This window comes from Hemibagrus wyckioides, linkage group LG29 (genome assembly GCF_019097595.1).
Source record: "Hemibagrus wyckioides isolate EC202008001 linkage group LG29, SWU_Hwy_1.0, whole genome shotgun sequence".
Classification (NCBI taxonomy): domain Eukaryota; kingdom Metazoa; phylum Chordata; class Actinopteri; order Siluriformes; family Bagridae; genus Hemibagrus; species Hemibagrus wyckioides.
In genome coordinates, this window is record NC_080738.1 from 9,241,937 (window position 1) to 9,269,890 (window position 27,954).

The 27,954-nt window shown below is 38.6% G+C and overlaps 1 protein-coding gene across 12 annotated transcripts in view; it reads right to left on the minus strand.

The window, feature by feature from the left end:
* Positions 1 to 27,954, minus strand: part of fam135a (family with sequence similarity 135 member A) — a 44,617-nt gene that overhangs the window by 4,604 nt on the left and 12,059 nt on the right. For 5 of the 12 annotated variants that reach the window (XM_058385204.1, XM_058385206.1, XM_058385205.1 and 2 more), the window contains 14 exons: positions 21,901 to 21,980; positions 11,193 to 11,332; positions 11,023 to 11,093; positions 10,688 to 10,861; positions 7,334 to 7,460; positions 6,822 to 6,975; positions 6,617 to 6,652; positions 6,072 to 6,149; positions 5,726 to 5,775; positions 5,179 to 5,337; positions 4,866 to 4,939; positions 4,626 to 4,780; positions 1,862 to 3,740; positions 1,481 to 1,641 (listed from right to left, as the gene is read on the minus strand). In XM_058385204.1, the coding sequence (XP_058241187.1) occupies positions 1,481 to 1,641; positions 1,862 to 3,740; positions 4,626 to 4,780; positions 4,866 to 4,939; positions 5,179 to 5,337; positions 5,726 to 5,775; positions 6,072 to 6,149; positions 6,617 to 6,652; positions 6,822 to 6,975; positions 7,334 to 7,460; positions 10,688 to 10,861; positions 11,023 to 11,093; positions 11,193 to 11,332; positions 21,901 to 21,980 (3,338 nt within the window). Of the gene's footprint in view, positions 1 to 1,480; positions 1,642 to 1,861; positions 3,741 to 4,625; positions 4,781 to 4,865; positions 4,940 to 5,178; positions 5,338 to 5,725; positions 5,776 to 6,071; positions 6,150 to 6,616; positions 6,653 to 6,821; positions 6,976 to 7,333; positions 7,461 to 10,687; positions 10,862 to 11,022; positions 11,094 to 11,192; positions 11,353 to 21,900; positions 21,981 to 27,954 lie in introns of all 12 variants that reach the window. The other 7 variants (XM_058385212.1, XM_058385210.1, XM_058385208.1 and 4 more) reach the window with 6 other exon arrangements.

Here is a 27,954-nt window from a genome sequence, read left to right on the forward strand (position 1 = left end):
TATGTTACCATGCTTGAATTCACTGAGCTCCTGAGAACAACCCATTCTTTCACAAATGTTTGTCGAAGTTGTCTGCATGCCTAGGTACTTGATTTTATACACATGTGGCTATGGAAGTGATTGGAACACCTGAATTCAGTGATTTGGAGGGATGTCCCAAAACTTTTGGCAATATAGTGTACATGCATACACATGCTTACTGTCCACTTTATCAGGAACTTGTACCGCACTTTCATGTCTAATCAGACCAGATTACATCAGTTAATCCTCTACATAGCCACATTAATTAAATGCTATGAATAAATACTTGTAATGCATATTCAGCCATCATTAAAAATCCACACTGAGATTAGCTGAAAAGATGCAGTACACCAAATTTTATCCTGAGAGATCTAGAAAACAGCCATTTTGAAGACCTCGTCACTAAGTAGTTCTTGTGATACTGAACCAAAATATAAAGCTTAATTTTGATATGCTTTATGGTTTTGGCTGCACAATTTGTTTTATGTGAGATAAATAATAATAATAAGAGGAAGAAAAGAATCGTTACAAAAGCTATTGCTGCAGCGCTCCAGCACTTGGACCCCCAATATAATGTTGCACTTTCTCTAGACTCAAGGTAAACCCTTTTCCTTACTTTATAATGAATGAAAACTAATTTTTGATAAATAATATGCTTACTTTGTAATTATATCTTGTGATGCCTATTAATTGTAACTTGAGCTTTACCACGTTTCTTTCTATTTTGTGATACAATTGCTGTACAGTAATCCCCCGCCATATCGCGGTTCATTTATCGCGGTCCCAGTATATCGCAGATTTTTATTTGGAACATAACTAATTTTTTTCACTGATTTTCCCGGTATACTGCAGTATCCGCAAACCTTATAGTGAATTGTTTTTATGTTGAAATAAGGTAATTTATTAAGACAAATATAATTATTAATTACAAAAACATTAATTAAAATGAAATGAAATGTTAATAAGTACACGTAGCATTGTTTAGGAAAGCGTGGTGCGGGGATGCTGAAAATCAAAATACACTACGGCTGGAGGAACGAGTCTTGCCAATCGGAATACCCCATTCCTTTAATCACGGTTGTGATTGGCTGCTGGCTATGAATGCAGTTGGGGAAAGGGAAGCAGAATTCTCCAGCATCCCAATTCTTCGCATGTCACTTTTGTTTTGTGTACACTTTTTGTTTTTTCTACGTTTTTTTCTGCAAACCCTATTATGTCACTTAAACGTTTTCGTTTATCGCAGGTGGTTTTGGAATGTAACCTCCACAATTACTGTACTGATTACTGTACTTTAGTTACTATCTCTCAGGGTCTCTCTGTTCAATAACTACTTGCTGTTTTCATTTTAGATAATGTTTTATGTATAGATAATCTTGATTTTTCTGACACGGGCCCCCACTATCCAAAGTCTGCCCCTGATAGCAACACTGAAAACATGCATTTATAAGCCTGGCCTCACCATCTAGGCCATGGACACACACAATGAGATGAACACCCTCATCACAGATCTCATCCTCATCCAGGCTAAAATATGGCACAGCTGAAGCAAACTCAGCCATTTCACTGTAAAGGAATCCTGGTAGATTAAGCTTCTTTAGCTCCTCTTTTGCCTGGGTAAATCTAAAACAAAAACAAACAAAAAAACAGAGCTTCCCCAAAGCGACACTGATGTATATATGTATATAACAAACATGCATGCATACATAAAGATATTTGAATATAAAGATATGTTTATTTGGTAATAACCATAATTGTCCTATGTACATATAGCCTACATTTTTTCATAAATGACATACAGACTATATTATATACAGTGCAATATAAAAATGAGAAAACTCACACTTTCATCTGGACAGGAGGGGATCTCTCATACCACTTCTGAATTACACTGGTCCGTAGTGGTTTAGGTGGTTGCTTTTGAAGGTAGGTCCTGTGGAAATTCATATTCCTGAGCTGCTCCAAATTCTTATGTCCAAAATATGGGCATGTAGCTTCTGGGGTCCTGCTGCCATTTCCATCATCACTTCTTTCCTTCAATTCTGGCAAACCATTGACAGAGATGGACTTATCTGTCTCCTCATAGTAGCCATTTTCTATCATCTCATGGTTTAGCTTTTCTTCTTCGTCATCTTCTTCAGTGGAATGGACACCTGTCTGGATGTCCAGCATAACAGCCGGTGTTTCCTCTGGGCTTATCTCAGAAATATCAGTGCTGGAGTATGAACCAAAATAATTTTCCACTAAGCCTTTCTTTACTAGGTCTGTACTACTGGTGGCTGATATACTAGACTGTGCCGCAGTCTGCATATCAATGCCAAAGTCCAGCCCCATCTCTTCCCCGACAGGGGTTCCAAGCTTAGCAGGCTCAGATATCTGGTGCGAAGCAAAAGCTTTGCAAAGGGACAGAAGAACAGAAGCCTCATCACTATGAAACACTGGATCATTAACATGGCTGGGGGAAGCTTCTTGGTGAACTAAAGACCTAGTTGGGCTGGTGGCACAAAAAGAGATACTGATATCAGTTCTATCAGAAAAAACCAAGGCTTGCTCCTGCACAACAACACTGGAAAATCGGTATGGAACCTCAGACTCCATTTCATTGTCTAAGGGAAGTGAGTTTATGGAGGTTAGAGAAGACTGTATGCCACTCACACCACTAGTACTCTCTGGGTTTGTCCCCTCTGGTCCACTGGGCCCTTTTGAAGCCATACTGAGATGACATTGCTTTAGGGAAAAACCTGGGCACTTGGTAGTGGTCTGCTTAACTTGTGAAAACAAGTCTAGATTCACTTCAGCAAGACTGGAAACAGTGTGAGGACCTGGTACTAGGAATGTGGCAGAACTAGGCTCACTCTCAATGCCTGAATCTGACAGTCGTGATGCTGCATTGGGTAAACAATAACTCCTCAGTGTTATGGCACAATCTGACCCCACACCCTTGATCTCTCTGTTACCACAATTCTCTCTGTGTTGGGACATAGACTCACAGCAATCATTTTGTGTACTCTCTGAAATGCCTCCCCTTGTCAGTGTTGGATCACTGGGGCTTAAAAATAAGACGTTGTCCTTATCGCCCTGGTAGGGGTTTTTGTTACTAGGTTTGACCTCAGTATGTTGGAGCCCAGCAGGTATGATCATAATATTGGGTCCCTCTGTTGCTTTGCCCTCTGTGACTTCAGTTTCAGTACATCCCTGTGCTTGTGAACTTTGATTTGTAAACCTCTCACTTTGAATGACGGTGTTAGCCTGGCGGTTATTCACAAGTTCTATAGGGAAAGTTCTAGTGATATTAGGATTTATGTATGCTGTGGAGTTGTCCAGATTCATGTATTTGGACATGAACTTGCTGCTGGGATCTTCAAGAAAATATTCTTGTTTCTCTTTCTGACTGCACTGAAAGTCTCCTTTGGACTTGTCATCTGGTTCATCATGAAGGACCTTCAGGTTCTTGTAGCCTGTCAAAATCACAGAGTCCTTTGAGCACTGTCTGACCAATTTTTTAGAGTTCTCAGTCTTGATGCTCTTCCTCAGTTTGATGGACTTGGACTTGGATTTTATTGGAGGATCATTCTCCTTGTGCCAGTTAGTGACTAAAGTAGCTTGATTGAGTTCTGGGTAAGGACTGTGAGCACCTATGTCTTTTAAAGCAGGCTTATCAGGTTTAGTAGGCCCAGAGGCACTCCTGGGGATGGGCAGGCCAAGCCATGGGCCATCATGATCTTTGAGAACAGACCATAAATAAATTAATACATTTTAATTTCATATCAGCTATTAAATCAACTATTTCACATTGTTCATATCAGAAGCCACATTGCAGTTTATTCAAGTTGTAACAGTAAGGCCAGTTATTTATTTCAACTACAAGACATTTGTGTTTGATATTAAAAGATGAATGTAAAATTATATATCAGAATTTTAGATTTCATTTCCTGATATCTACATCTGTATGTGTTAAACATACAAAAAAATTTGGTGGGTTCTGTGCCATGTTCTACTTGCTCAAAAATACTGGAACATATCACTGACACATAATTCTTGTTGCCCAGGTGGCAAGCCATTTTGAAGCTGAGAAAAGAGAGAAAATAAATCAGAGTCACTGCATAAGCATTGAGCATAGCTAATACAACAACTTGGAATGTCCTGAAAAAGACACCACTGGTGTATTAACAACCAAACATCAAACAGGTTGGCCAAGGAAAACAGCAGCAGCTGATGACAACCACTGTAAGAGCTTTGAAACAAAACCCCAAAACAACAGTTAGTGACATCACTAACAATATCCATAGGGAAGGGGCGAAGCCTCTAATCAATAATCCTTATTAATGAACTATTAATATTTATTACCGTATTAAAGATTTTTTAAGAAACATTCTGTCTGCCAGTTGTAAATCTAATTGGGAGGAACGTCATCAAAAATGAATAAATAAAGGGAGAGTATCGAATCAAACCCAAATGTCTTCGGTGAATAGGAAAAACAAGTGGAACTGTATACACAGTATTTCATCTCATAAAATATAAAACCCTTTTGAAATGGCTAAATTATAGGCAGGGTGTTGTATAAATGTACTATAGAAAAATTTGGTAACTTGTTATAATAAACAAACCCTCTTTAATAGATTCCAGATATCGATCCTCAAAGATGATTGGCAGGGAGTTGACATCTCCATCTAGTTCAGCACATTCCACAGAAAGTGGTGGTAGGGAAAGAAAGTACGAGGAGTTCTTAATGACCCCAGTCATCTGTTGGTGGCTATGTGCACTATTCAGATATAACAAATATCTGTGTGAGTGAATCTGTATGAATGACATTTCCATTATATAGCAAATGGAATCCTCATACTTACTGCAACTCTTGGAAGGCCAGTGCAGCCTGTCTAGGGTGCTCAAGGTAAAAGAAAGCCTCAGAAAATCTCTGTACCTACAGCAAAGCACAGACAAAAACATGGAATACCTGGGACCAACACCAGAACAGGTTGTTCTAGTAATAACTTTTACACTCACACTTTTACACATCACTTACTTGCAATGAAATATTCTCTTTTTTTAATGTTTATCACAGCCTGCTTTAATAACCTAGCCATAAATATAGCAATGATAAAATGAAGGGTATGCCTAAAAATGGATATTGAAAGTCTGCTTCAAGTTTTGTGGACTTACCCTGAGGATGTGATGTTCTTGGGCCAACAATGCCATGACACTGTCATTCACGGTGACAGTTTCCAGAAACTGGCCCCACAGAGCCATCAGCAGAGAGCACAACTGTGCAAGATTCATATTAACTAGTTCAGCAAGCTCATCTGGGCTCTCTGCCTTCTGCTGCAACATGACACATGAAAATATATGAAAAGAAGTTAGACATGATGGGCAACAATTGTTAAAATGATCACACCTTTTTGAATATAATTTCCATGCCAAATAGTGTGTAGTTAGTCAGTTCTTGAACTTGATGTGTTGGAGGAAGGAAAAATGGGAAAGTGTAAGAATCTAAGTGACACTGACAAGCAAGTCCACAAAGAAATGGTTGAAGCAGAAGAAATTTTACATTTTGGAATGTCCAGACCCCAACCCAATAGAAATGCTGTGGAAGGACCTAAAAAGAGCAGTTCAAGCAAGAAAGCCTGCCACCACGAATTGTGGCAGTACCTTTTGTGACGTACCTTGACATGTTCGCAAAGCAACAATACATGTTCGTATTGTGACGTACCTTGACATGTTCGCAAAGCTCATGGAGACGGGCTTCCACATCCAGTTTTTCTAAAAAGGTAAAAATATCACAAAATTAAATTAATTTAAGGACTTTATTAGAAAAGCAATTAGTCTCTCTGATGAGCCGAAGATTGAGAGCTAAAGAGAGAGAACTAGGACTTAAGAGCAGCATTCCTGCAAAGAAGTCAATGGTTGTCGTTAGTCTTGGTTCCAACTGACTGTTAACAACAGGACAGTGTCCATAGCTCTCAGCCCACAAAGGGGAAAGAAAATTGGCCATACAAAAAAAAAAAAATGAACACAAAAATGAAAGGTGTGTTAAAGTTGGCGGTCAACTGACATACCTATGTGGATGTGCCTTTGGCCTCTGGGAAAAGGTCTTCTTAGAACTCGCTCATATAGGACTTGCATGCTGGCCTTGGCTAGTGGTGGGATTGCACATATAGGCATGTTTAAAATGGTTCCTCTCCCTTATACTGAAAGAGCTGAGTTCTGTCTATATATTTCTAGGACCCAGTCAGATACATACGGCAGCAGAGAGAGGATGTTTAGTGCCTTTGAAATAAGTTTAGTATAGGGTGGTGGTCTTTTAATTCTTTATAAAAGCTCTTATGAGCAGGACAAATGGAAATACACTAGTTTGATTGAAGATTATGTGCATTTGAAAAGTGAGATTTAATTAGTCATAAGCATCAGGCATGTTAAAGGTTATAATAGTTATAGTAGGCTGTTGATCACATTAGTTCAGTGTTATGAATCTTACTTCAGATCTTACTGGAAGAAACTGCAACAGCATGCAGCAAAATGTTCACTGCTACATGATTAGTAACAGCACAAATATATAACTATGTAAGTAGACATGTGAAATGTGAAAATGAGTAATATTTACAGTACATGGAAATTCTGGACTTCAGTGTTACATCCTCTAAAGGACAGACTGTAGTTAGTTTATTACTAAATGTAGAAATGCAACAGATTATGTTTTGATGATAAACATAAAAAAAACTAACATTGACATCAACAATACAGTGCTGTGTTTCAATGATCCACTTGATGATACCCAATTCTCAATAAACTACCCAGCATTAACATACCAAGCTCCATCCGGTGAGAGGAAGGGAGGCTCTCTGTAAGAGCCATAAAGTACTCAAAGATGCCCTGGTAGGCCAGCAGCAAGCTGGCACACAGGCTATGGTGCAAGTTGAAGGCATGCTGCAGACACTGATCTGACACCAGGAAGGTCTTGCCCTGTGACAACCAAAGTAAGCTTTCAACATGTTTAACCAAATGACAGTCATAGGAATTTTTTTTTTTAAATTCACCAAAAATCACCATTTAGCACAAACTTTGTATTACATGATTTTGTGTAGCACAGCAATTTGCAGAGTTTTGATCATTAAACAATTTCAGCTTTTCCCTCAGAGAACAGTGGTGAAACAAAACTGGCTCAGAGGGGGCTGGGTTTAGTCTGCATAAAGCTAGTGTTGTGCTAAGTTCCATGAAATGCAATTCCATAAAGGTTGATAGAACAGCAATTACTGACTGGTAACATGAATTCCTTTAAGAAAACACTGGCTGCACTGTGGGTGTGCATGAGCATGCTTACATCTTGGGACAGCTGCTTGATATAGGTGCAGCCAAATACCACTGTCTCCAGCGTGGGAATCAGGAGGTCTTTACTCTGTGCCGGTACATTACGGTTTAGCCAGGTGCTTTTCCCAAGCCGGGGGAAACTGCATGATAATATGGAAAGTTAGCACATTCTAAAAGTAAAAAAAAAAAGCCATATGTCAAAATTAACCAGTGTTACCACATACCAAATACCCTTTCAAACCTTTGAATTCTCTTTCATTATAGCTATAATTCATAGCAATTTCTGTGTCTGTAAACATTTACAAAGTCAATGAGTTAACACTTTAAAAGGCATACAGAAAAGTGCAGAAACCTATGTCCATATTGTACGAGTCCTTGTGTGGAGAAAAGAAGAGTTTGGCAACCTCATGGCTTTGGGGCAGAAGTTATTTCAGTGACCCGACCTGTGTCATTTGTGTGAGATTCAACACATACATCTGTAACTCCACTGACACTATAAATGTTTACATTTTGTATTTCACAGCATCAACAACAAAGATTCTTGACTTGACTCTTTGCTAATCTGTAAGGCAACACATACGACTAACATTTTCCTGATGGCCAGGGTAAGATTTGCTAATAATAATCCTTTGTGCACTCTTTAGACTCCTCCTCTTTCCAATGCTTGTCAGTGAGAGCAGTACTAAGGATTCCATAGATCTATAAAGATGACCGTGTTGATGCAGAGCTAGATAAAGTCTAGATAATGCTTTTTTTTTATTTTTATATAGCCTACAGAAACATCTGCACTAGCCCAGTGGCAAGAAGATGGCATTTCCCTTACTTCTAGCAGATGTCCTGTTTGTGTTACCCCACTCCATCATAAATAAACAGTGTCATCCAAATATAGACTAAACACAACAGACCATAATTTATTTGTGACAACTCAGTTGTGGCTACTAAGGCCAAGCCACACTGAAAGCTTACATGACACAAACAGAAAGTTTCTATGTGACAGAATGTAAATACACAACAGCTGTTAAAACAATCAGACAATTTACTGAGTCCTAAGCATTCAGTTGCATTGATAAAAACAGCAAGAATTTGGCAGTAATCATAATTTGGAATGTACAGTGTGTAGTGTATAATATATAGTATAGTAGATATACAGTTACTAGAATGCAGTTTAGAATGAATATGGTGTTCTTATAGCAGAAAACCAGGCTACGATGTAAAGGCAATGTGGTTTCCTTATACATCCTCTGTGCATTTTTTCTTAAATGCCTTTTGATCTCCATATTATATGTATCTGTATATTTATGCCTTCACATGATAGTGGATCTTAGCACGTAAAAATATCTTGAATAAAGACCACCATCAACTCTGACATTGCATGGATGTTGGGTGTTTTATTTTTTGCACCAATCTGAAACTCAAAACTCTGAAGATTGTGTTGTGTGTTTCTAGGAGATCTGTTTCTGAAATACTCAAACCAGCTGTTCTGTTAACAGCATCCATGCCACAATCAAAGTCACAGAGAACACACTCTTTAGTCATTCTTATGGTTTACATAAACAATAACTTTCTAAAATTCTTGAACTTTATCTGTATGATTTATGCACTGGGATGCTGTCACCTGATTGGTTAGTAAGATAATGTATGTGCAGGTGTACAGGTATTCCTAATAATGTGGAAGGTGAATGTACAAATAAAATATTAAACCTTTTCTTTGATGCTGTAACAATTTTTAATATTAAAAAAATCATATTCTTTTTTAGCAGACAATTTTGCTACTTTCTAGATAAATTAGTCTATTAGATATCATTACGGTTTTGCAGTGTTGGCAGTAACACTGCAAGCACCCTCGTATGCTTGTGACACGACAATGAAAATAGTGACAAAGACAAAAGCTATATATGCTGTAAGCTATCAGGGAAGTGGTTATTCTTAAACTTGCATTTAACCTAGGTAATAAACATGCTGGGGAATCTCAACTAAATCTTTTTTGTCTATTTTAGGTGCTTTCAGTGTTCCTTTCAAGGCCTTGGTTTTGTTGAAAATTGTTCAATAATTTTGTTGTGATTGCAAAATTCTCCTGAGATCTGAAATTCCTTGTCAATGACTCGATTGAGTCAGATTGATGAGTCAGAAAACTGATAATTCAACCCTCTTTCAGCTGGTGGCATTGTGCTGCATAGCCAATGGGTACTCAAACTAGGGCAACTAGGGCTTTGCACACTGAAGGAGTTTATTCAATGTGAAGAAGAAAACTATGCCTACTCAGAAACTGCATTCCAAAATTTTCCAGAAAATCTGTCTGTCCAGGGCTTGACTGCTATAATAATTGTGGATGGTATAACTGAGCTTTTACTTGTTCCATGAACCCTTGAATTTCCCAAAATGCCAGTCAATTAGGCTGTATGACTGACTGGCTTTACTCGCTTGAACCCAAAGACAGGCTGGCACCATACACCTGTAAACCTAGAGATAAGAGAGGAAACCCACACCCACTTGCGGTTTGACTTGCTAACTGTTCTGCATCATCCTTACAACCTTTGCCTGCTGTGACAAGGTCAAAATGATGTTTCAATGCAGACTAATTTCACCCACCTTTAGCCACTAGAGAGCTGAAATAGTCTGTTCCTGCCATAGTGACAAAAGTTATCATGGTTTAGTTTAAAGAGCCTTTCCAGCTGAGAGAGTCAGAAATTTTTGTGCATTTTTGTGGGACAAGCTAGAAAATGCATTACATACTGCTTTAAACATTTCCCTTGCACTTTCCTGTTAAGCCATCATGATTCTCGGACAGTTTGGCTGGCGTTCACATGAGAGCAGAGGCCTGTGCTTGTTCTACAGGGACTGAGGCAGTGCCTGCTTTGAGTATAGTACTACAGCCTGGTATAATTCCTGGAATACCTGGAATTATTCATCAGCCTCTAAAAGTTCCCCAGATACTGTTGTTTGCAATTTGTGTACTTGGACCTCTGGTAGCCAGGTGAAAAATTGCAGAGGGTTGCTGTGGCAGAGTGCAGATAAATTATACTTAGTTTGCATTAATGACCCCTTATTTCATACAGAGGCTAAATGCAAGATGTATGCTAAACAGGAAGACTGTAAATAATTTAGACATAACAAGAGACTTAAAAATGGTGCAATTTTTCATGCTAGGGTAAACACTTGAAACAAATGGAATATTTTGCAAAATGTAATGTCAGTGTATTTGAATCTTTTAACCTGATTTTTTTTCTATACGTTTGACCTGTAGTGTGTGCATAAAAAGTTTTCGTAGAACCAGGATGTTCATCATCATCAATCACTATTGTACAGCCAAATTAAGGAAAGCAGTCTAAAAGGAATGATTAAGGAAAACAGGGCCCAGACCACTGACCTAATGAGTGGTTGATGCAGTGCCACCAGAGAGGCGTGGATGGTGACAGAGATGATTGATAAGTGAAAGTAGTCAAACATTACATTGATGTGCTGGTGTAAGCCTCTTTGGAGACTAAAATGTAATCGCAAAGTTCGACTGCTGATACTCTGTAATGACCTGGAATCCTCCGGCCTAAGGAAATACAACATGAAACATTACATAAAAACATTATCTAGGGATACATTTCAATAATAATATAAATATCATTTAATATACATATAAATGTAATTTCTTACATAATAATTTAAATTTCATTTTTAACAAATTGAAATAAACACAATTTTACTACATACATATAGTCGCCATCTGCAAAGTAGAGGTCCAGAGAGAGCTGAAAATCCATATCATTTAGGGACTCTTCCACCTGAAGAGTAGAAAAATGAACCAAATGATGCTCATGATCTTCACAAATTAATGTACAGATTCACTGTATCCCTTTGATATAAATGAAGACAAATCTTACCTTCTTCTCATCTAGTAGCATCATCACCTTATACAGGAAAACATCGTTGACTACTATTTCTTCATTTTTGTAGAGAATCTGAAAGGTTTTGCTGTAGATGACATCACCTTGCACAGACGCAGGAAGAACCATATCTGAATCTATAAAATGAAGCACAACACTGAAAAAGCTATGAGATACAGGTATCTGTAGATAGGATATTAGAAAGTTGCATTTAATAAGTTTTACTTTGCTTTTTAGTTTTTTTAGTAGTTAATCACGTAATTCCTGCTTTCGAATCATTTGTCGTGAGTTATTTGCCAGTGTCTTTCTTAAATTAATACTTTACACTATTGTTTCCCTTTGTTGCATATTTCACTTTCCCCTGATGCATTTATTTTTTTTTCAAAGAACACTTTTGTTTTCTGTGTAAAGAGAAGACTGCAGCACAAAAAATGCACATCTAATAATCAGAGAGGGTTAGTGACCCCACAGAACTGGATCAGGCAACTGAATACCTAAAGTCAACGTATAGAATGTACACTCTAAATCATGCTGCTCCACTTAACAGAAAATAATTAGAGAGGAAAAAACTAGTATAACAATCATATATGCTTAATGCTGTAGCAAAATTAAATAAGAAAAATACAATCACAAAAACATGTACACCATTCATTGTAGTAGCCCTCTCTGTAATATTCAAAACAGCAGGCAAGAAATTCAGACTGTAAAACTAAACAATTTGGTAGCTAACCCTGGAGATTACAATATTACTGTATCAGATGAATGTTTCAAATGTTTACTCCTCTTTAAGAGACCAAACTAATCAAACGAAATCATCAACTTGTGTACTGGATACTTTACCTACATGTTTCTTCAAACAGATAATAACAGAAGCAATCAATTCATTCCAATTACAATTCCAAATCTGAAAACAATTAATTCCTCCCTTAGCACCAGCTATGTACCTAAATCTTTTAAACAAGCAGGAGGAACCCAGGACCAATTGCACCAGCATAGGGTCTGACAATGGGTCCAAGGATTTCATCCCGATACCTAATGGCAGTCAGGATGCCATTGTCTAGCCTGTAGAGGTCTGTGCATCCCTCCATGGATATGCCTTCCCAGACCATCACTGACCTAACCAATCATGCTAAACGATGTTACAGGCAGCATAAAGTTCTCCACGGCTTCTTCAGACCCTTTCACGTGTTGTCACATGTGCTCAAGGTGAACCTGCTCTCATCTGTGAAAAGCACAGGGCGCCAGTGACGGACCCGCCAATTCTGGTGTTTAATGGCAAATGCCAATCAAGCTCCACGGTGCTGGGCAGTGAGCACAGGGCCCACTAGAGGACATTGGGTCCTCAGACCACACTCATGAAGTCTGTTTCTGATTGTTTGGTCAGAGACATTCACACCAGTGGCCTGCTGGAGGTCATTTTGTAGGGCTCTGGCAGTGCTCATCCTGTTCCTCTTTGCACAAAGGACCAGATACCAGTCCTGCTGATGGGTTAAGGACCTTCTACAGCCCTGTCCAGCTCTCCTAGAGTAACTGCCTGGGAGACACAGCAAACCTTCTGGCAATAGCACATACGGATGTGCCATCCTGGAGGAGTTGGACTGCCACAGTCCAGGTATCGCCGCATGCTACCAGTAGTGACCCTAGCAAAAAAATGTTAGTGGCCTCCACCTGTAAAACCATTCCTGTTTGGGGGTCGTCTCATTGTTGCCCATCTCGTGCACTCCAAAGCAGCTGAAACTGATTAACAACCCCCTCTGCTACTTAACTGACCAGATCAATATCCCAGGAGTTTAATTTACTTGATGCTATACTAAAAAGTGTTCCTTTAATACTTTTGAGTAATGTAGTATGTTTATTAATAACCTATTAAAAAAACTGAACTGTCTGTCTTCATTTTGATGTGATTATCATATTCCACAGCTGCTTCGATTATCAAGATCTAAAGTAATAATCTTTCAGCTAATTTTTCAAGACAATTTGTGTTTTGTGGACTAAAACAGTTTTTTTTTATCTCCAGTATCCTAGAAATGGTTGTAGCGCAGCAATTATGTTCAGACCTACATAGGAATAACATTCATGAAATGGATAAGTCAGGATTTAGGGGTCATCATAGGACAGAGACAGCACTGGATAAGGTAATAAGTAACATGTTACTGGCCTCTGATCAGGGTTGTCTCCCCTTGCAGGTATTGCTGGATCTTAGTAACTTTTTTGACACCATTGCCCATACTATTCTTCATAGACTAGAAAATGTTGTTGATGTTAAGGAAACAGTCCTCTCCAGGCTCAGATCTTATTTGACTGATTGTAAAATCTAAATGGTGACTTCTCTATGCATAGTGAGATTATGTTCTGTGTTCCAGAAGGTTCTATTTATGTCCTTATATACACCAATCAGGCCATCTGCCAAAAATCTGCCAAAACAGCCCTGACCCGCCTTAAGCATGGAATCCACTAGATCCCTGAAGGTGTGCTGTGGTATCTGCCACCAAGATGTTAGCAGCAGATCCTTTAAGTCCTGTAAGTTGTGAGGTGGGGTCTCTATGGGTCAAACTTGTTTGTCCAGCACATTCCATAGATGCTTGATTGGATTGAGATCTGGGGAATTTGGAGGCCAATTCAACACCTCCAATATTCCAACAAACACAAATCCAGAGAAAAAAAGAAATATTTAATAATAAACAAAAACTCTACCACAGACTGAAGTTCGAACATCCCTCCCAACTAATACTTTGTGGAAGCACCTTTTGCCTTTATTACAGCATCAAGTCTTTGTTAATAAGTCTCTCTTAATTTCACACATCTAGACTCTGATTTTCCTTTTCTGAAGCCAAGTCTTGATTGATTTTGATGTGTGCTTTGGGTCATTGTCATGTTAGAATGTGAAATTCCTCTTCATTTTCAGTTTTTTGCATAATCCCCCACCATACTTCACTGCCTGTAAGGTGTTCCTTGGCTGATGCTCTATATTGGCACCAAACATACCATTTAAGAATTAAGGCCAAAAAGTTCAACCGTTGTCTTGTCAGATTATAATGCATTTTCGCACATGGTTTGGGGGTGACTGAATAAATCTTTTGGCATAGTTCAGACGGGCTTGCATATTCATTTTTGTAAAAAATGAATTTTGCCACCCTACCCCACAGCCTAGCCCAGTGCAGAATACAGGAGATGGTAATAACATGCAAGAAGTGACCAGTAACTGCCAGAAATTCCTGTGGCTCTTTCTGTGTTGCTTTTGGCCTCTTGGTAGCCTCCATCATAGGTTTTCTCCTCGTCATCTCATCAACTTTGGAGGGTTGTGCTGACCTTTGCAATGTCTCTGTGGTGCCACATTTTCTCTACTAATTGATGATGGTTTTGACAGTGTTCCATTGTACAGTCAATGCCTTTGATATTCTTTTATATCCCTCTCCTGATTGGTACCTTTCAACAAGTACCAAAAGTCCCACAGTTTTTTTGGCAACTCTTTGTGGCCCATGGTTCTCAGCAGAATGCAACCCCAAACATTCAAGCAAATACTTCAGCAACGGCTGACATTTATCTGGTTTTAATCAGAATTATATTAATTGATGGAAGGTGTATGCCCTTTTACCTACAGGCCTAATTCTGAATGTGACTGGTTAACTCTGGGGACAGTTAGAGCTCCTATTATGAAAGGATGTACAGATGTGAACTTAATATCCACCCTAAAGACCCTGTTTCTACAAAAACATTCCGCAGAGAACTACACAAAGGCAACACTTATGGAACAATTGCTAAACAGTTGCAATTGCTAAACCATTAATCACAGACACCAATGTGAAAATGCAAAAAAGATGGTGTCATGATCATAATCAATACCAATATCATGATCAATATCTGGAAGGCTGAAGACTGGAAATGAGTGAAATGGTCTGATGAAAATAGCGTTTTTTCCTCGTCACCGGCTTTGTAATTTTTATTCTATATTTTTATATTTCTGTAAAGCTGCTTTGAGACAAAGTCCATTGTTAAAAGCGCTATACAAATAAAATTGTACTGCATTGACTAGAACTAGCATCAACAATTAACATTAAATTCCAAGAAAACGAGAGCCAGAAAAGTTACAAATAGGTTGCATTACAGATGGCAAAGCCAAAATCTGCTTAGTCATCAGGATGAGATGAAAGGTTTTTATTTTGCAACTCTGGATCTCAGCATACATAATATCACTGACAGATTCAATAGTGAAATGTTGCCTCTCCTCAAACATACTGTCTGTGTGGCAAAGCCTTCAGCTGAAAATGTTGAAAATGTCCACACTTGAAATCATGTGAATGTGGAAACAACTGAAATTAAGTACAGAATACCCATCCACAGATTGCAAGGGAAGAGTAACATCCTAGCAGTCTAATAGAATTTTTCATTATATGTTTGTGAAGAAATATCTAATGGCATACCCTGAACTCAGTACACTTTACCATCTCGTTATAACACTTCCGGTGACATAATTAATGCTTCTCTTTACTAAAATTCATCTGAAACAAACTATGTTACAAGATACAGACACACACTGTAAACCTGGAGACAGTGAGGGATGCATTTTGGAGGCTTGCACCAAGTCATTAGGTAGAGATGTATGCTTCTGTCTTTATGATTGTGTATACAACAATCCCCCCTCTGCCAAACTTTACACTTGTCACAATGCACTCAGGCAAGTACTGTTCTCCTGGCAACCACCAAACTCAGACTTGTCCATCAGATTGCCAGACAGAGAAGACGTCTCCACTGCTAGAGTCCAGTGGCAGCGTGTTTTACACCACTGCATCTGACGCTTTGCATTGCATTTGGTGATGTAAGACTTGGATGCACCTGCTTGGCCATGAAAACCCATTCCATGAAGCATGAAGTTCCTCCGCACTGTTCTTGAGCTAATCTGAAGGCCACACAAAGTTTAATTTGGCGACTTCTGTGCACTGCGCGCCTCAGCATGTGCTGACCCCTCTCTGTGGTTTTAAGCGATTGTAACGTCTGAATTCAATGATTTGGATAGGTGTCCCAAAACCTTTGGCAATATAGTGCATTATAGAAGAGATTAAAAAAAAAAAAAAAGTATTTAACTTTCAACATGTTACAGAATAGTAACAGACACAAACTGCCTGATATACAACAAAAGGGAATACAAAAGCAAAAATATACATAAGATGACAAGCACAGTGCACCTTATCACAGATCAGAATAAACAATTGAATCAACAGAAACTGGGGAGAATACATGCATTGTCTAAACACCTCTAGGAACACTATGTCATACCAAACCGCAGAATGTCACAGGTAGAGGCATTTATACAGTCAAGATATGATGTCCATATACAATTAAAAGAAGGAATAATATAGGTCAAGCATTCTAGAGAAATAAACTCTCTAATAACTGCAGGGCTTGCAAAATTACAAAATCCCTGGTAGGCCTTCGGGCAGGTCCTCTTCAGTCTTTGGTAGCTCGAAATGAATTGAATGAAGCTCGAAGTGACCCGAATAATAAAAACATTATTTTGAATGTAGAATATTGTAAAGGAGACAAAACATCAATCAAAAACATTTTCAAAACACAAACTTAAAGATAGTATTCAGTGTATCTTCAAATTTCACCAGGTACTCACAGCCTTTCATACTATCCAGCATGGCTAGCTCAAATTTGTGTGCCACACAGTGAACTGTTACGATGTGGGTTATCCTGTTTCAGGCTCCCAGCTACTCCTGTTTTCTGCCCATCATCTCTGCAGCTCCACCAAAATTTGCACACACTACTTTCTTTTTTCATGCATCTTCCCTGATACCCATGGTATCAATACCGCCTAATCAATAGCTTCTAAAACAGCATTTGCACTCTTGACATTTGATCGTGTATGGCTTTCAGTAGACTCATGTGAGGCTTCTGCTCAGTTGGATTAAAAACCTGCACCCACACCGGCCCTTTGCGGATAAGATTGGACACCCCTGGTCTAGGCCATTTGCTTTTTGAAGTTTGCAAAATTTTGCCAATGGTACTTCACTTTTACAGTTTTTTCAGTACTTCTTCTTGTACTTGGTTTGTTTTTAGTATGTTTTTTGCAATTGCTGTTTGTTCCGGGAAAGGCACTGCAGACTGAGCACCAATGCACTTCTTGTGATGGATTTCTCAAGGATTCTGATGGGGTCTTTCCTAAAACTACTGGTTCCAGTAACAAAAGCACTTGTCAAGTCAGAAATTGAAGGGAACTGGCGATACACCCTGCAGAACATTGTCATTATGCCAACTTGTCATGTTCCAGCTACAGAAATTTTGTCCATGAAACCAAAAAGCTGCATTGCCTGATTTGTCAGAGCTCATAGTCTGCTTTTCTTTGGCTGTTCCTTCTTCATCCTGACCTGTCTTTTTTGTCTCAGCAGAACTGAAATAAGTACATAAATCCATGCGCCTCTTATATCACGCATGCACACATAACTGTCAGCGATTTTTGCAATTCACTCCATTTTGCATGTCTATCACATGTTTAAGCTTGCTGTGCGAGATTTCACTGATCATGTGAGGATAGTAATGAGTGACAGGACGATGTAGGAGGAATTGTGTTCAACAGATCCAGAGCGTCAGTGACAAATATCTTGTAAAATCAGTACTGCTGCTCCCTATACATAGTTTGCGTGACTGCGAACTGAAAGTTAAAGTAAAAAGTGAGTGCACATTTATACATCCCTGCACTCACACACAGGCTGAAAATCTAGTGTTAATCCTTTACTTCAGTGGCCAAATAATATTAGACTGGTTCCATCATGGACAGAATCACACCAGAAAGAGGACAGGTGGTCTTCAGTCAGTCACTAGTGTATAATGTTGGAGGGGTAAACACAAAGGGGGTCACAGACACACACCGAACGAGAAGCGCATCGATGCGCCACGTCTAGAACAACTTCACACGTATCACACACCAGACGTGCCGAGTCCAGGCTCTGGGTCGTTGACTGGAAGATCGGGGTTCAAGCTCCAGCACTGCCAAGCTGCCACTGTGGGGCCCCTGAGCAAGGCCCCCTGCAGGATTTTGAACAGTGTTCTGAACCGTGACAGAAGCCGAATGACAGCTGGTGTTTGGACTCTCAATTTTAAATTTTAGATAAAATGACCTGGCGCTGCACTTCACATACGGTGTGCAACCCCCTTGTCTCATCCACTATAAATTATCCGACTGCATCACTGAGAACCTGCAGAATAAAATAGGTATAAAATAGTAACTTTTTTGTAAAGCTGTTTTGAGACAATGTCCATTGTTAAAATCTCCCATCCCTCTTCTAGAATATCCAACACAAGCTCTCTTTCCAAAATTAGTCTGAGATGTGAGCATGGAGCTTTATAGAAAAGGAAAATTAACCTGTATGTAAAAGGATTCAAAAGGATTTCCTCAGTAATGGAAAACGAGCATTTAGGTGAGTGTAGTATTTTTGAAAATATAATCTCTAATTTGAAAAAATCTAAAGTAGTGCTGTCTAGGTACATCATATCTTGAAACTAAGTTGACAAAAAGAAATAGAGATCCTTCCTCAAACAAGTCACATCTGCTACGTATACCAAAACCAGGCCAGAAATTAAAGTCAGAGACTGTAGTAGTAGGCAGGAACTCCAGGTTATTCAACAGTGGCAGACGAGGGGAGAGTTATGCTGCTTCTGCCTTCTAGCCGTCGAATAGCAGGCCAGGCCTGGAGAGGATTACGTACTAAGGAACTTTAACAACAGAGTTCTGCTTAACTTTGAGTTATGAACAAATAATAGGTTTTGCAAGGGGCACCTGGACTGTGAGGTTTCAAGATCAAGCCACACTGATTTAGGAGGCCAAGTCTTAGCCACCCATATAGCTCTTTTATAGCTTTATTAGACAGTAAAACAGGAATTTGCACTGAATAAAGTCAGCCTCCCAAGCCAAGAGGTCTACAATTCTTGGCACAGGCACCTTGGGATCTAAAATAAAGAGCAGGACATTGTCTGCATATAAGGATAGTTTGTGCTGCCTACCTCCCAGAGCCACCCCTGACACAGCCATGTCCTCCCTTGTCATCTGAACAAATGGCTCTATCGCTGTTGTGAAAAGCCCTGTCTGGTACCCCAAAATAAGGGATAATTATGAGATCTTTGATCATTCGTAATGACAACTGCAAGAGGATCTGTATAGAGTATTCACACCCACTTTGTAAAGCATTCCCTAAGTCCGAATTTTTCTAAGGTGTAGAATAAATAAGGCCATTCAACAGAATCAAAAGCTTTCTCCGCATCTAGGGACAGAATGAGGGAGTTAAAACTAAAATAGTGGGAAAGCTCAATAATATTTAGTAGCTGTCTAACGTTGTGAGTGGAGCTCCTGCCTTTAGTAAACCCTGTCTGGTCTTCATTAATAATAAATGGTAGACCCTTCTCCAAACTTAGTGCTAAGATTTTAGATAACAATTTTAAATCTGAATTTAAAAACACAATGGGCCTATAGGAACTGGAATTTTCTGGGTCCTTGCCTTTTTTTTAGTATAAGAGAAATATTTGTTTCACAAAGTGAAGAGGGCAGACTGTCAGTCAAAAATGAATGACTAAGCATGGCTAAGAGAGGGTCTATTAGTACAGTAATCCTCCATTTATTGCGGGGGTTACGTTCCAAAACCACCCGCGATAAATGAAATTCCACAATACACGGACGGCATCCCCAAATGCTTTTTTTTTTTTTTTTAACGTTTAAGCTGTAAATTACCCTCCCACACTCTTTAAACACACACAGAAAACATTTGCAAGCATATAGCGAGATGAATTTTGGGTAAATTTGTAGAAATGCCACATTTATAGTGAGTACGGTATGTATGTCTGTTTCTTGCCAGAAGCCTTCGAAGGTGCAGAGCGTTTTGGGCGACATAATAGGGTTTGCAGAAAAACCGTACAAATGCAGCATACACAGAACAAACCAAAACACTCGGGACAGTGATATGTGAAAAACTGGTATGCTGGATAATTCTGCTTCTCTTTCCCCAAATGCACGCATAGCCAGCAGCCAATCACAACCGTTTAACCGATTAAATGAATGGGGCATTCCAACTGGTCAGACTCGTTACTCCAGCTGTACTGTATTTTGATTTCCAGCATCCCCAAACAACGCTTTGTGTTCTTTGTCACTTGAGTACCTTATTTCAACATAAAAACAATTCACTATAAAGTTTGCGGATACCGCAATATACCGGGAAAATCCGCAAAAAAAAGTGTCATGTTCCAAATAAAAATACATGATATACCGGGACCTCGATATGTGAACCGTGATATGGCGGGGGATTACTGTACATGCTCAAATTCTTTATATAGTTCATATGCAAGGCAAAGGGATAGGTATTTACTAGGTTTATTACCCCATTCATACAACTTCTGCTTTGAAAATAAAATATTTAAATGAGGCCTGCACAGTACTTATATTTTTTAAGGAAGCTGGAGAGGGATCATTCAGATAGCTATTAATGGCAGTATCTAACGCTGACTCTAGATGTTTGTTTAGTAGTGAGATATGAAATAGAGAGACCTCTGATGTATGCTTTGCAGGTCTTCCAGAGAAGTGAGGGATTATCTATGGATGCTGATTCAGAGTTTATCATCTTTGAGAAATAGACTACTGACTCTCCAAAATCTAGCTGGTCTTATATACCTGTTCACTCGGGCATCTAGTATAACTGCAGCATGATCAGAAATGATCATATCTCTTACTTAACAGTCAGAAATTGCCTTCAGAGCAAAAACGTAATCAAACCTAGAGTGACAAATATGCGGATTACAAAAATTTCTTCTGATAAGGATTGAGAGTACACCAGACATACATAAATGCTAATTCCTCACAAAGTGCAGAAAAAGATTTTGAAAGAAATTCTGAACGAGTAATTGGGGGGACAATATATATTTAGAAGTGAGACCTTCTTTCCATTTAAAGTGCCCTTAATAATATATCTTCCATGTTTATCCTTAATATTGTCTGTAACCCTAAAAAGTTATTAATTTAATTTAATTATAAAGTTATGAAAACTTTCTGTATCATTATTTATCCATGTAGACCCCTTACATTTCAAGTACAAACTCTTAATTTACAGACAGCCATAATATACACCAAGTAAGGGATGGATCAGGTAATGCCCTCCCCTGTCAAACATCTCTGTAATCAGTGCCCTGTCATTGCATTTGAAAAGGAGTTGTGTGTGTGTGTAAAATTTACAAGACACAATGTCTGCATTATCAAAGACACCACTCAGCCTAATCATGAACTATTTACCCATCAGAAGATAGATCATGATAGTTCCTATGGCTGTTTCCACACTGAACAGCTGATTACACTGTACTATCTGCACTGTACTGCTTGCATTTACTTATTTTTACTACATGGTTTGTCCACTATGCATCTGTCCACAACACATAACTTATAACGCAATCTTTGCACTACTTTATATTTTATGCATAAATTATAAACATGCACATATTTACATATGTATATCCTGTTCAGCATATATATTTTTACATGTCTTCACCACTGCATATTGTTTGTACAAACAGTATATATGGCAGGTGCCATTGTAACAAGATAATCAATGTTATTCAATTCACCTTTCAATGGTTTTAATGTTATGGACAATTGGTATATGCCTGTATGAGAACTAAACTTAAATTTAAATTAAAAAAGACACAGAAACAAAATGTGTTGACAACTTACTTGAGGGATGAAGGAGACTGGTCTCTATTCTGTGAGGGATCCGAGGAGGTACTTTCATAGTGCCACGGACCTGATAAAACCTGTCAACCAACAACTGTTTATTAACACACTTAACAAATTAAGTCAAAGACAGAAACATTTAATTTGTTGTTTATGTGTGGCCATGAGATAAACAAACAATAGTAATAAACTAATAGCATCATCACACAATTATTGATACCAATGGCAACAAGGGTGTGGCATAATCTGAGACTGTCTTTCCTGCTCATGCAGTAGGAGAAGCTGCCTAACCAGATCAATCAAACAGAGTTGAAAAAAAATGGTTTTGAGGCTAATGAACAGAAATCCATGTGTTGTAGTTGGAATAACAATGTGGCTCAGTTTTAAAGTGTTACAGATTGAGAATGGGATGTCATTAAAGTTCATGTGCATGTAAAGGCAGATGTCCCAAAACTTTTGGCAATATAGTGTAGCTGATGCAGTAGACAGTGAAATGAAACAACATTCCTCAATGACCCTGATGCTACATAAAACAGAAATAAGACAATGGAAGATAATGGAAGTTCAACATCTGTTGACCACACACACACACACGTGTGATATTCTAGAACTATTCTGTTTTGGATAGTCCTTCCCAAAACTGTTGCAGAAGTTTGCAGGTTCCTTTAACCCTTCTGTCCAGTTCATCCTAAACCACCTCAATGGGATTTAAGTCTGGACACTAAGCTGGCCATTCCAGGATTTGAACCTGAATGTCTTCATACTTTCTTATAAGGTAGTTATGACACAGCCTGGAGGTATGTTTCACATCATTATCTTGCTGTAGGATGAACCCCCTGACAGTCTAGGCATTTACCATAGGATACTGCATGGCACTGAAAAATGGTGCGGTAGTAGTTTTGCTGTGCAAAACACTGACTAACTGATCCAACAAAAGAGCCCCTTCTTTCTTTGAGAATTGCCTTTTTCTCATCATTATGAGAGCAAGTTCCTGCACTACAATACTGTCCAAATATTGCAAAAGAAATGTGTAGTAACAGTTGTTCAAACACTGTTTTTATAGAACTAATCAACAAATTTGGGACACCTGTAGGAATGGACAGCATCAACTTTCAAGGATTTGTTTACTTCCATTGCTGCAGAACAGCGGTAAGTTGTTAACACATTACTTTTTCCCTTAAAAGGCTTGTTTGTATAACTCTGAAATGTACATTATTTTTCTTTTTTTTCCACCTGTGGCAGTTTACCGCTTACTTTTGTACCATTTCAGGTTATTCACTGGACTTAACCATAAAAACTGGGGGGAAAAAAATCAATATTTGGTGTGAGCACTCTTCACCTGGAAAACAGCATCAATTCTTCTAGGTACACTTGCACACAGGAACTCAGCAGGTATGTTGTAAGCTAACAACAGATCCGTGGATGTAGGCTGCCTTAAATCCTTCAGCCTCTGTATGTAATCCCAGACAGACCCGATGATGGTGAGATTAGGGTTCTATGGGGGCCAAACCATCACTTCGAAGACTCCTTGCACCTGCTGTCAGGCTGCAATTCTTTTAGGAAGGTGTAAGATAGGTGTACCTGGGTCCCACTGGTTTTCACTAGTTGTTTGCTGATGGCACTGCTGGACATCTCCAGATGTCGAAGGGAAGAATGAATGAAGTGTCTTTCATTAAGTTTCCTTGGCTGACTGCTGCCTCTACAGTCTTCAACATTGACTGTTTCTTTGTGCTTCTTCAAAATAGCTTAACCAGCTCATCTGTCCACCCCTCCTCCCAATGACTAGGTGCTTTTCTTACCATAGCTGATGTGAGAAAAACTCTATGCATAATTAACCCACGCAAGGCTGCTGGACCATTCCTGGCAGAGTGCTCAGGGGATATACAGACCAGATAGCAGATGTCTTCACTGACATCAACATTTTCCTGAGCAGTGCCATCATTCCAACATGCTTCAAGACCACTACCATCGTTCCATTTACCAAAGAGGTCTTTAGTGTCCTGCCTCAATGGGTATCATCCTGTGGCACTCAAACCCATTGTCATAAGAGGCTCAACATGAGGCACATCAAGACCCTGCTGCCACCCTCACTGGACTTGTAGGCAAATCACCCCAACTATTCAACAGGTGTTGCCATTGCCACCATCCTCCATCTGGACACATATGCACGAATGCTGTTCATAGAGTTCACTTCTGCATTCAATGCAATCATTCCTTAGCATCTGTTCAAAAAGCCTGCTGGGCCTGAACACCTCCCTCCCTCCGGGAAATCAGTCAGTCTGGATCAGGAGACGCATCTCCAACATCACCACAGTGAGCACTGGGGTCCACTGCCGTTCACTTTACTGACTCACAACTGTGCAGCAATGCACAGCTTAAACCACATCATGTTTGTCAATGATGGTGGGTCTCATTAAAAAAAAGAACAACAAGTAATGCTTAAAGAGGAGGTGCAACAGATAACAGTCTGTTATAAACTGAATGAAATGGTTGTTGACTTCAGGAGAGCTCAGACTGTCCATTCTCCACTGCGCCATCACCAGAAAAGCCCATTAGTGTCTCTACTTTCTGCAAATCTGAGGAAATAATGGCAGTTCTAGCACTTCATTTTGTTAGAGTTATGGGGCAGTATCCTTACTCCTGTTGTAACTAGTCTTGCAGTGTTCCTGAAACAGCTCATCATACATAATATTTTTTCAAAGAACTTTATTCTGATTGCGACTCAAAACACGACTTTATGAAACCTTATCTAAGTATGTTGATTCAATCTGGACATTGTAAAACAGTGGATTATGAGATTTGAAGCTCAACATAATCCCCTCAAACACCAAGCACATGCTGTTTGAAATTTCAGGAATATATCAGACTGTGGCTTACAAAAAACAGGTTGAGCACAAATACACAGTTGGAAACTTTACACTTGCACATTTCTACAGTTATACAACCAGTCAATCATGTGGGGCAGGCGCAACGCATATCATCATTCAGATACTGGTCAAAAGCTGCTCAACTCCTGAGAATTTCACATTCATAAGTAAACACAATTGTTTATTAAAACAAACAAACAAACAAAAAACCACCTTCTGTCTACAGACTGAAACACCTGGTTAATGAGATAGATCAGAGGAGAATGCTGCCAGGAATTCTATAGTAACTAAAATAAGCCAGTGAACATTGCATATGTAGTTAAAAAAAACCTGAAGAGAGTCTATCGCAGAAACTCTTAATATATAGAAATACTAAAGTGTGAAGCACATAACTGTGTACTTCAGTACACTGTGTACAACCAGATATGGTTGCTGATGTCAGCAGAGATAGGTTACTCTGCTATGCATGTCTATGCTTGCTAGCTCTATCTGGAGGCTGCTGTCAGCAGCTTTTATAAAAAATAGTAGCAGCAACCCTGACAACATGGTTTAGCATTTTCTGTCATTCCTGCATGTTAGATTTATGTTACCATGGCATCTTTTGACACTGTGCTTCAATGGAGAAATGCTTAATTGTATTGAAAACAAATTGAACCAAGCTATTTTTTTTAAATTGCTAAACATGTACAGTTCTATAAGTCAATATATATTGATAACTGGTAAAAAGGCTACACACATTCATTACATATCCAATGATTATCAATTAGTTTGGTTCACATTTGCATTTCTTTAATTAAAACCTGCTCTTACAGTTCTGATTACAACAGACACTGTAATACATGTGTAAAATACATCTGAAATAGGCAAAAAGTTGCTAGTTGCTAAAATAAAGAACTATAACACAAGTAATAGATATGAAAATCTGCAAATATTAAGCAGCCTATAAATTGGCAAATATGCAATGGTGGACCCTTTATTTCAGACATTAAAGACATCATATACTAGGCAATAGTCAATAATCATTTTAAGCATCTAGCATAAACTTGTTCAAAATTAATGACCCATGTAACAACTTTGGTGACATTTTAATTTTAAAGCAAATGCAGATACAAGTATGGAATTTTTCACACTATTTAATGTTTGAAGCAAAACTGAGATGGTCAATAAGGAGCCTTGTGATTTTGATAGTTTATGGAAATACTGCAGCACTGGCAGAACACAAATTTTGCAGTGCAGGAGGAATTTGATTTTGACACCATCCAATTCATCTAGAGATCATCTAACTGAAAATAATGGGTGTTTGACAAGCCACCTGGTAATGGCACTACAGACTAACGCATTTTTAGTAAATAACCCATATAGACTAAATTACCAAGATGATATTAGAAGGACATGCTCTACATTTTGTTAAATTATGGGATAATCAATGCCAATAATTAAGAGCTTGTTGAAAAAGTTGGAAGTTGTATTTAATTTCTTTGGTCATTATTCTTAACTACATCGTTCAAAAAAATTAAGGGAACACTTAATCATTACAGTATAATGCCTGTTTCACACTGGATGTGTGATCAGAGCAGATGCAGCACATAAGCAGAGCAAAAGCTGAGGAGAGTCAGCTCACATGCTTTTGTTTGATTACCAGCATTGCAAATGTTCCCCCTACACATACCATATAAGCATACAACATGCTATGTAAATTTGAAGATTAAAATTAAAATCACAATTTTAATCTTCATGGTAATTTAAATAGTTAAAACATGCATTTGTGGTTGCAACAACAACAACAACAAAAAAAACACCTGGCAACAATGTGTTTTCAGGTTGATGTTTTTTTTTTTTAAATACCTAAATGAAAGTGACCACCAGTACACTGGAGAGGCAGCAGCAAGACAACCCCTAAAAGGAAATGGTTTTAAAAATGTCTACACACCCAACAAAATGTGTAAAATAATAAAAAATAAGATAAATAATGTCAGAAACTTTCCACCTTTATTGTGCAACTGAACCTATATATTAAAGTGAGGAATTTTAGGGGAAACAAAAAAATAAAAAAATATATGATAACCTAATTGCATAAATGCACACACTCCTAAAGTAATACTCAGTTGAAGCACCTTTAGGTTTTATCACAGCATTCAATCTTTGTGGGTAAGAGTCAGTTTTGCAGATTTTGACAATATTTTGCTATTCTTCCTTGCTAAAGCATTCTACACTACTTACAAAAAGTTAAGGATATTTGGCTTTTGGGTGAAATTTATGGAAAATGTTAAAAGTTCATGAAAGTGTCATGAAAGTAGGGCATTTAAGTAGAAGCATGCAATGGTGATTTCCTCATCTCAAACAATTTATTGAAACAAAAGCCAACAACAGTGGTGGGTATACCACAACAAAAAATGTCAATGTCTCAATAATTTGTCATGTGCCCTTGACCATCAATTACAGCTCGACAACGATGTCTCATGCTGCTGGTGTGGTCAGGTACCCTTGCAGATCGTCTAGCACGCAGACCACTGATGTAAACGGTTTCGAATGGTCTGATGTGACACTTTGGTGCCTCTCACCTCCCTTAAATGTGTCTGGAGTTCATCATCCGGTTCCGCAGGGCAATGTTCACAATGAAGTGGTCATCAACGTGGGATGTGGACACAGGATGTCCACTTCTATGCCTTTCTGTGACTCTTCCAGTCTCTCTGTATCTCTGTCCCAACCTGCTGATGACACTCTGTGACACTCTAAGCTCAGTGGCCACTTCCCTCTGAGAACATCCTGTTTGAAGCCTCACAATGGTGAGGTACTGTTGATCAATTGTTAGGTGTGGTCTTGGTCTCATGATGTCAAAATGTGAACAGCATGATGAAGAGGACTGTTTAAATACCAATTCTAATTAAACCAGAAACTTTATTGCTCGATTCATGGATCAAACACCAGTTGTGAATTTTGCCGTTAAGCACCTTGTTAGAGAACAGCAAGTTATGCAAAAAGTACTGAAACACTGAACAGTTGGACATGTGCATTCAAAAGTGTAGAGAAGGTCAAATTAAGTTCACCTGTAAAGGTTATAGTGCATTTTAGGTGCATCCTGAAATTTCACCTGAAAGCCGAATATTCTTAACCTTTTGTGAGTAGTGTATTTGTCATATTGGCTGCCCATTGGTGCCCAGCTCTCTTCAGGTCACCTCACAAATTT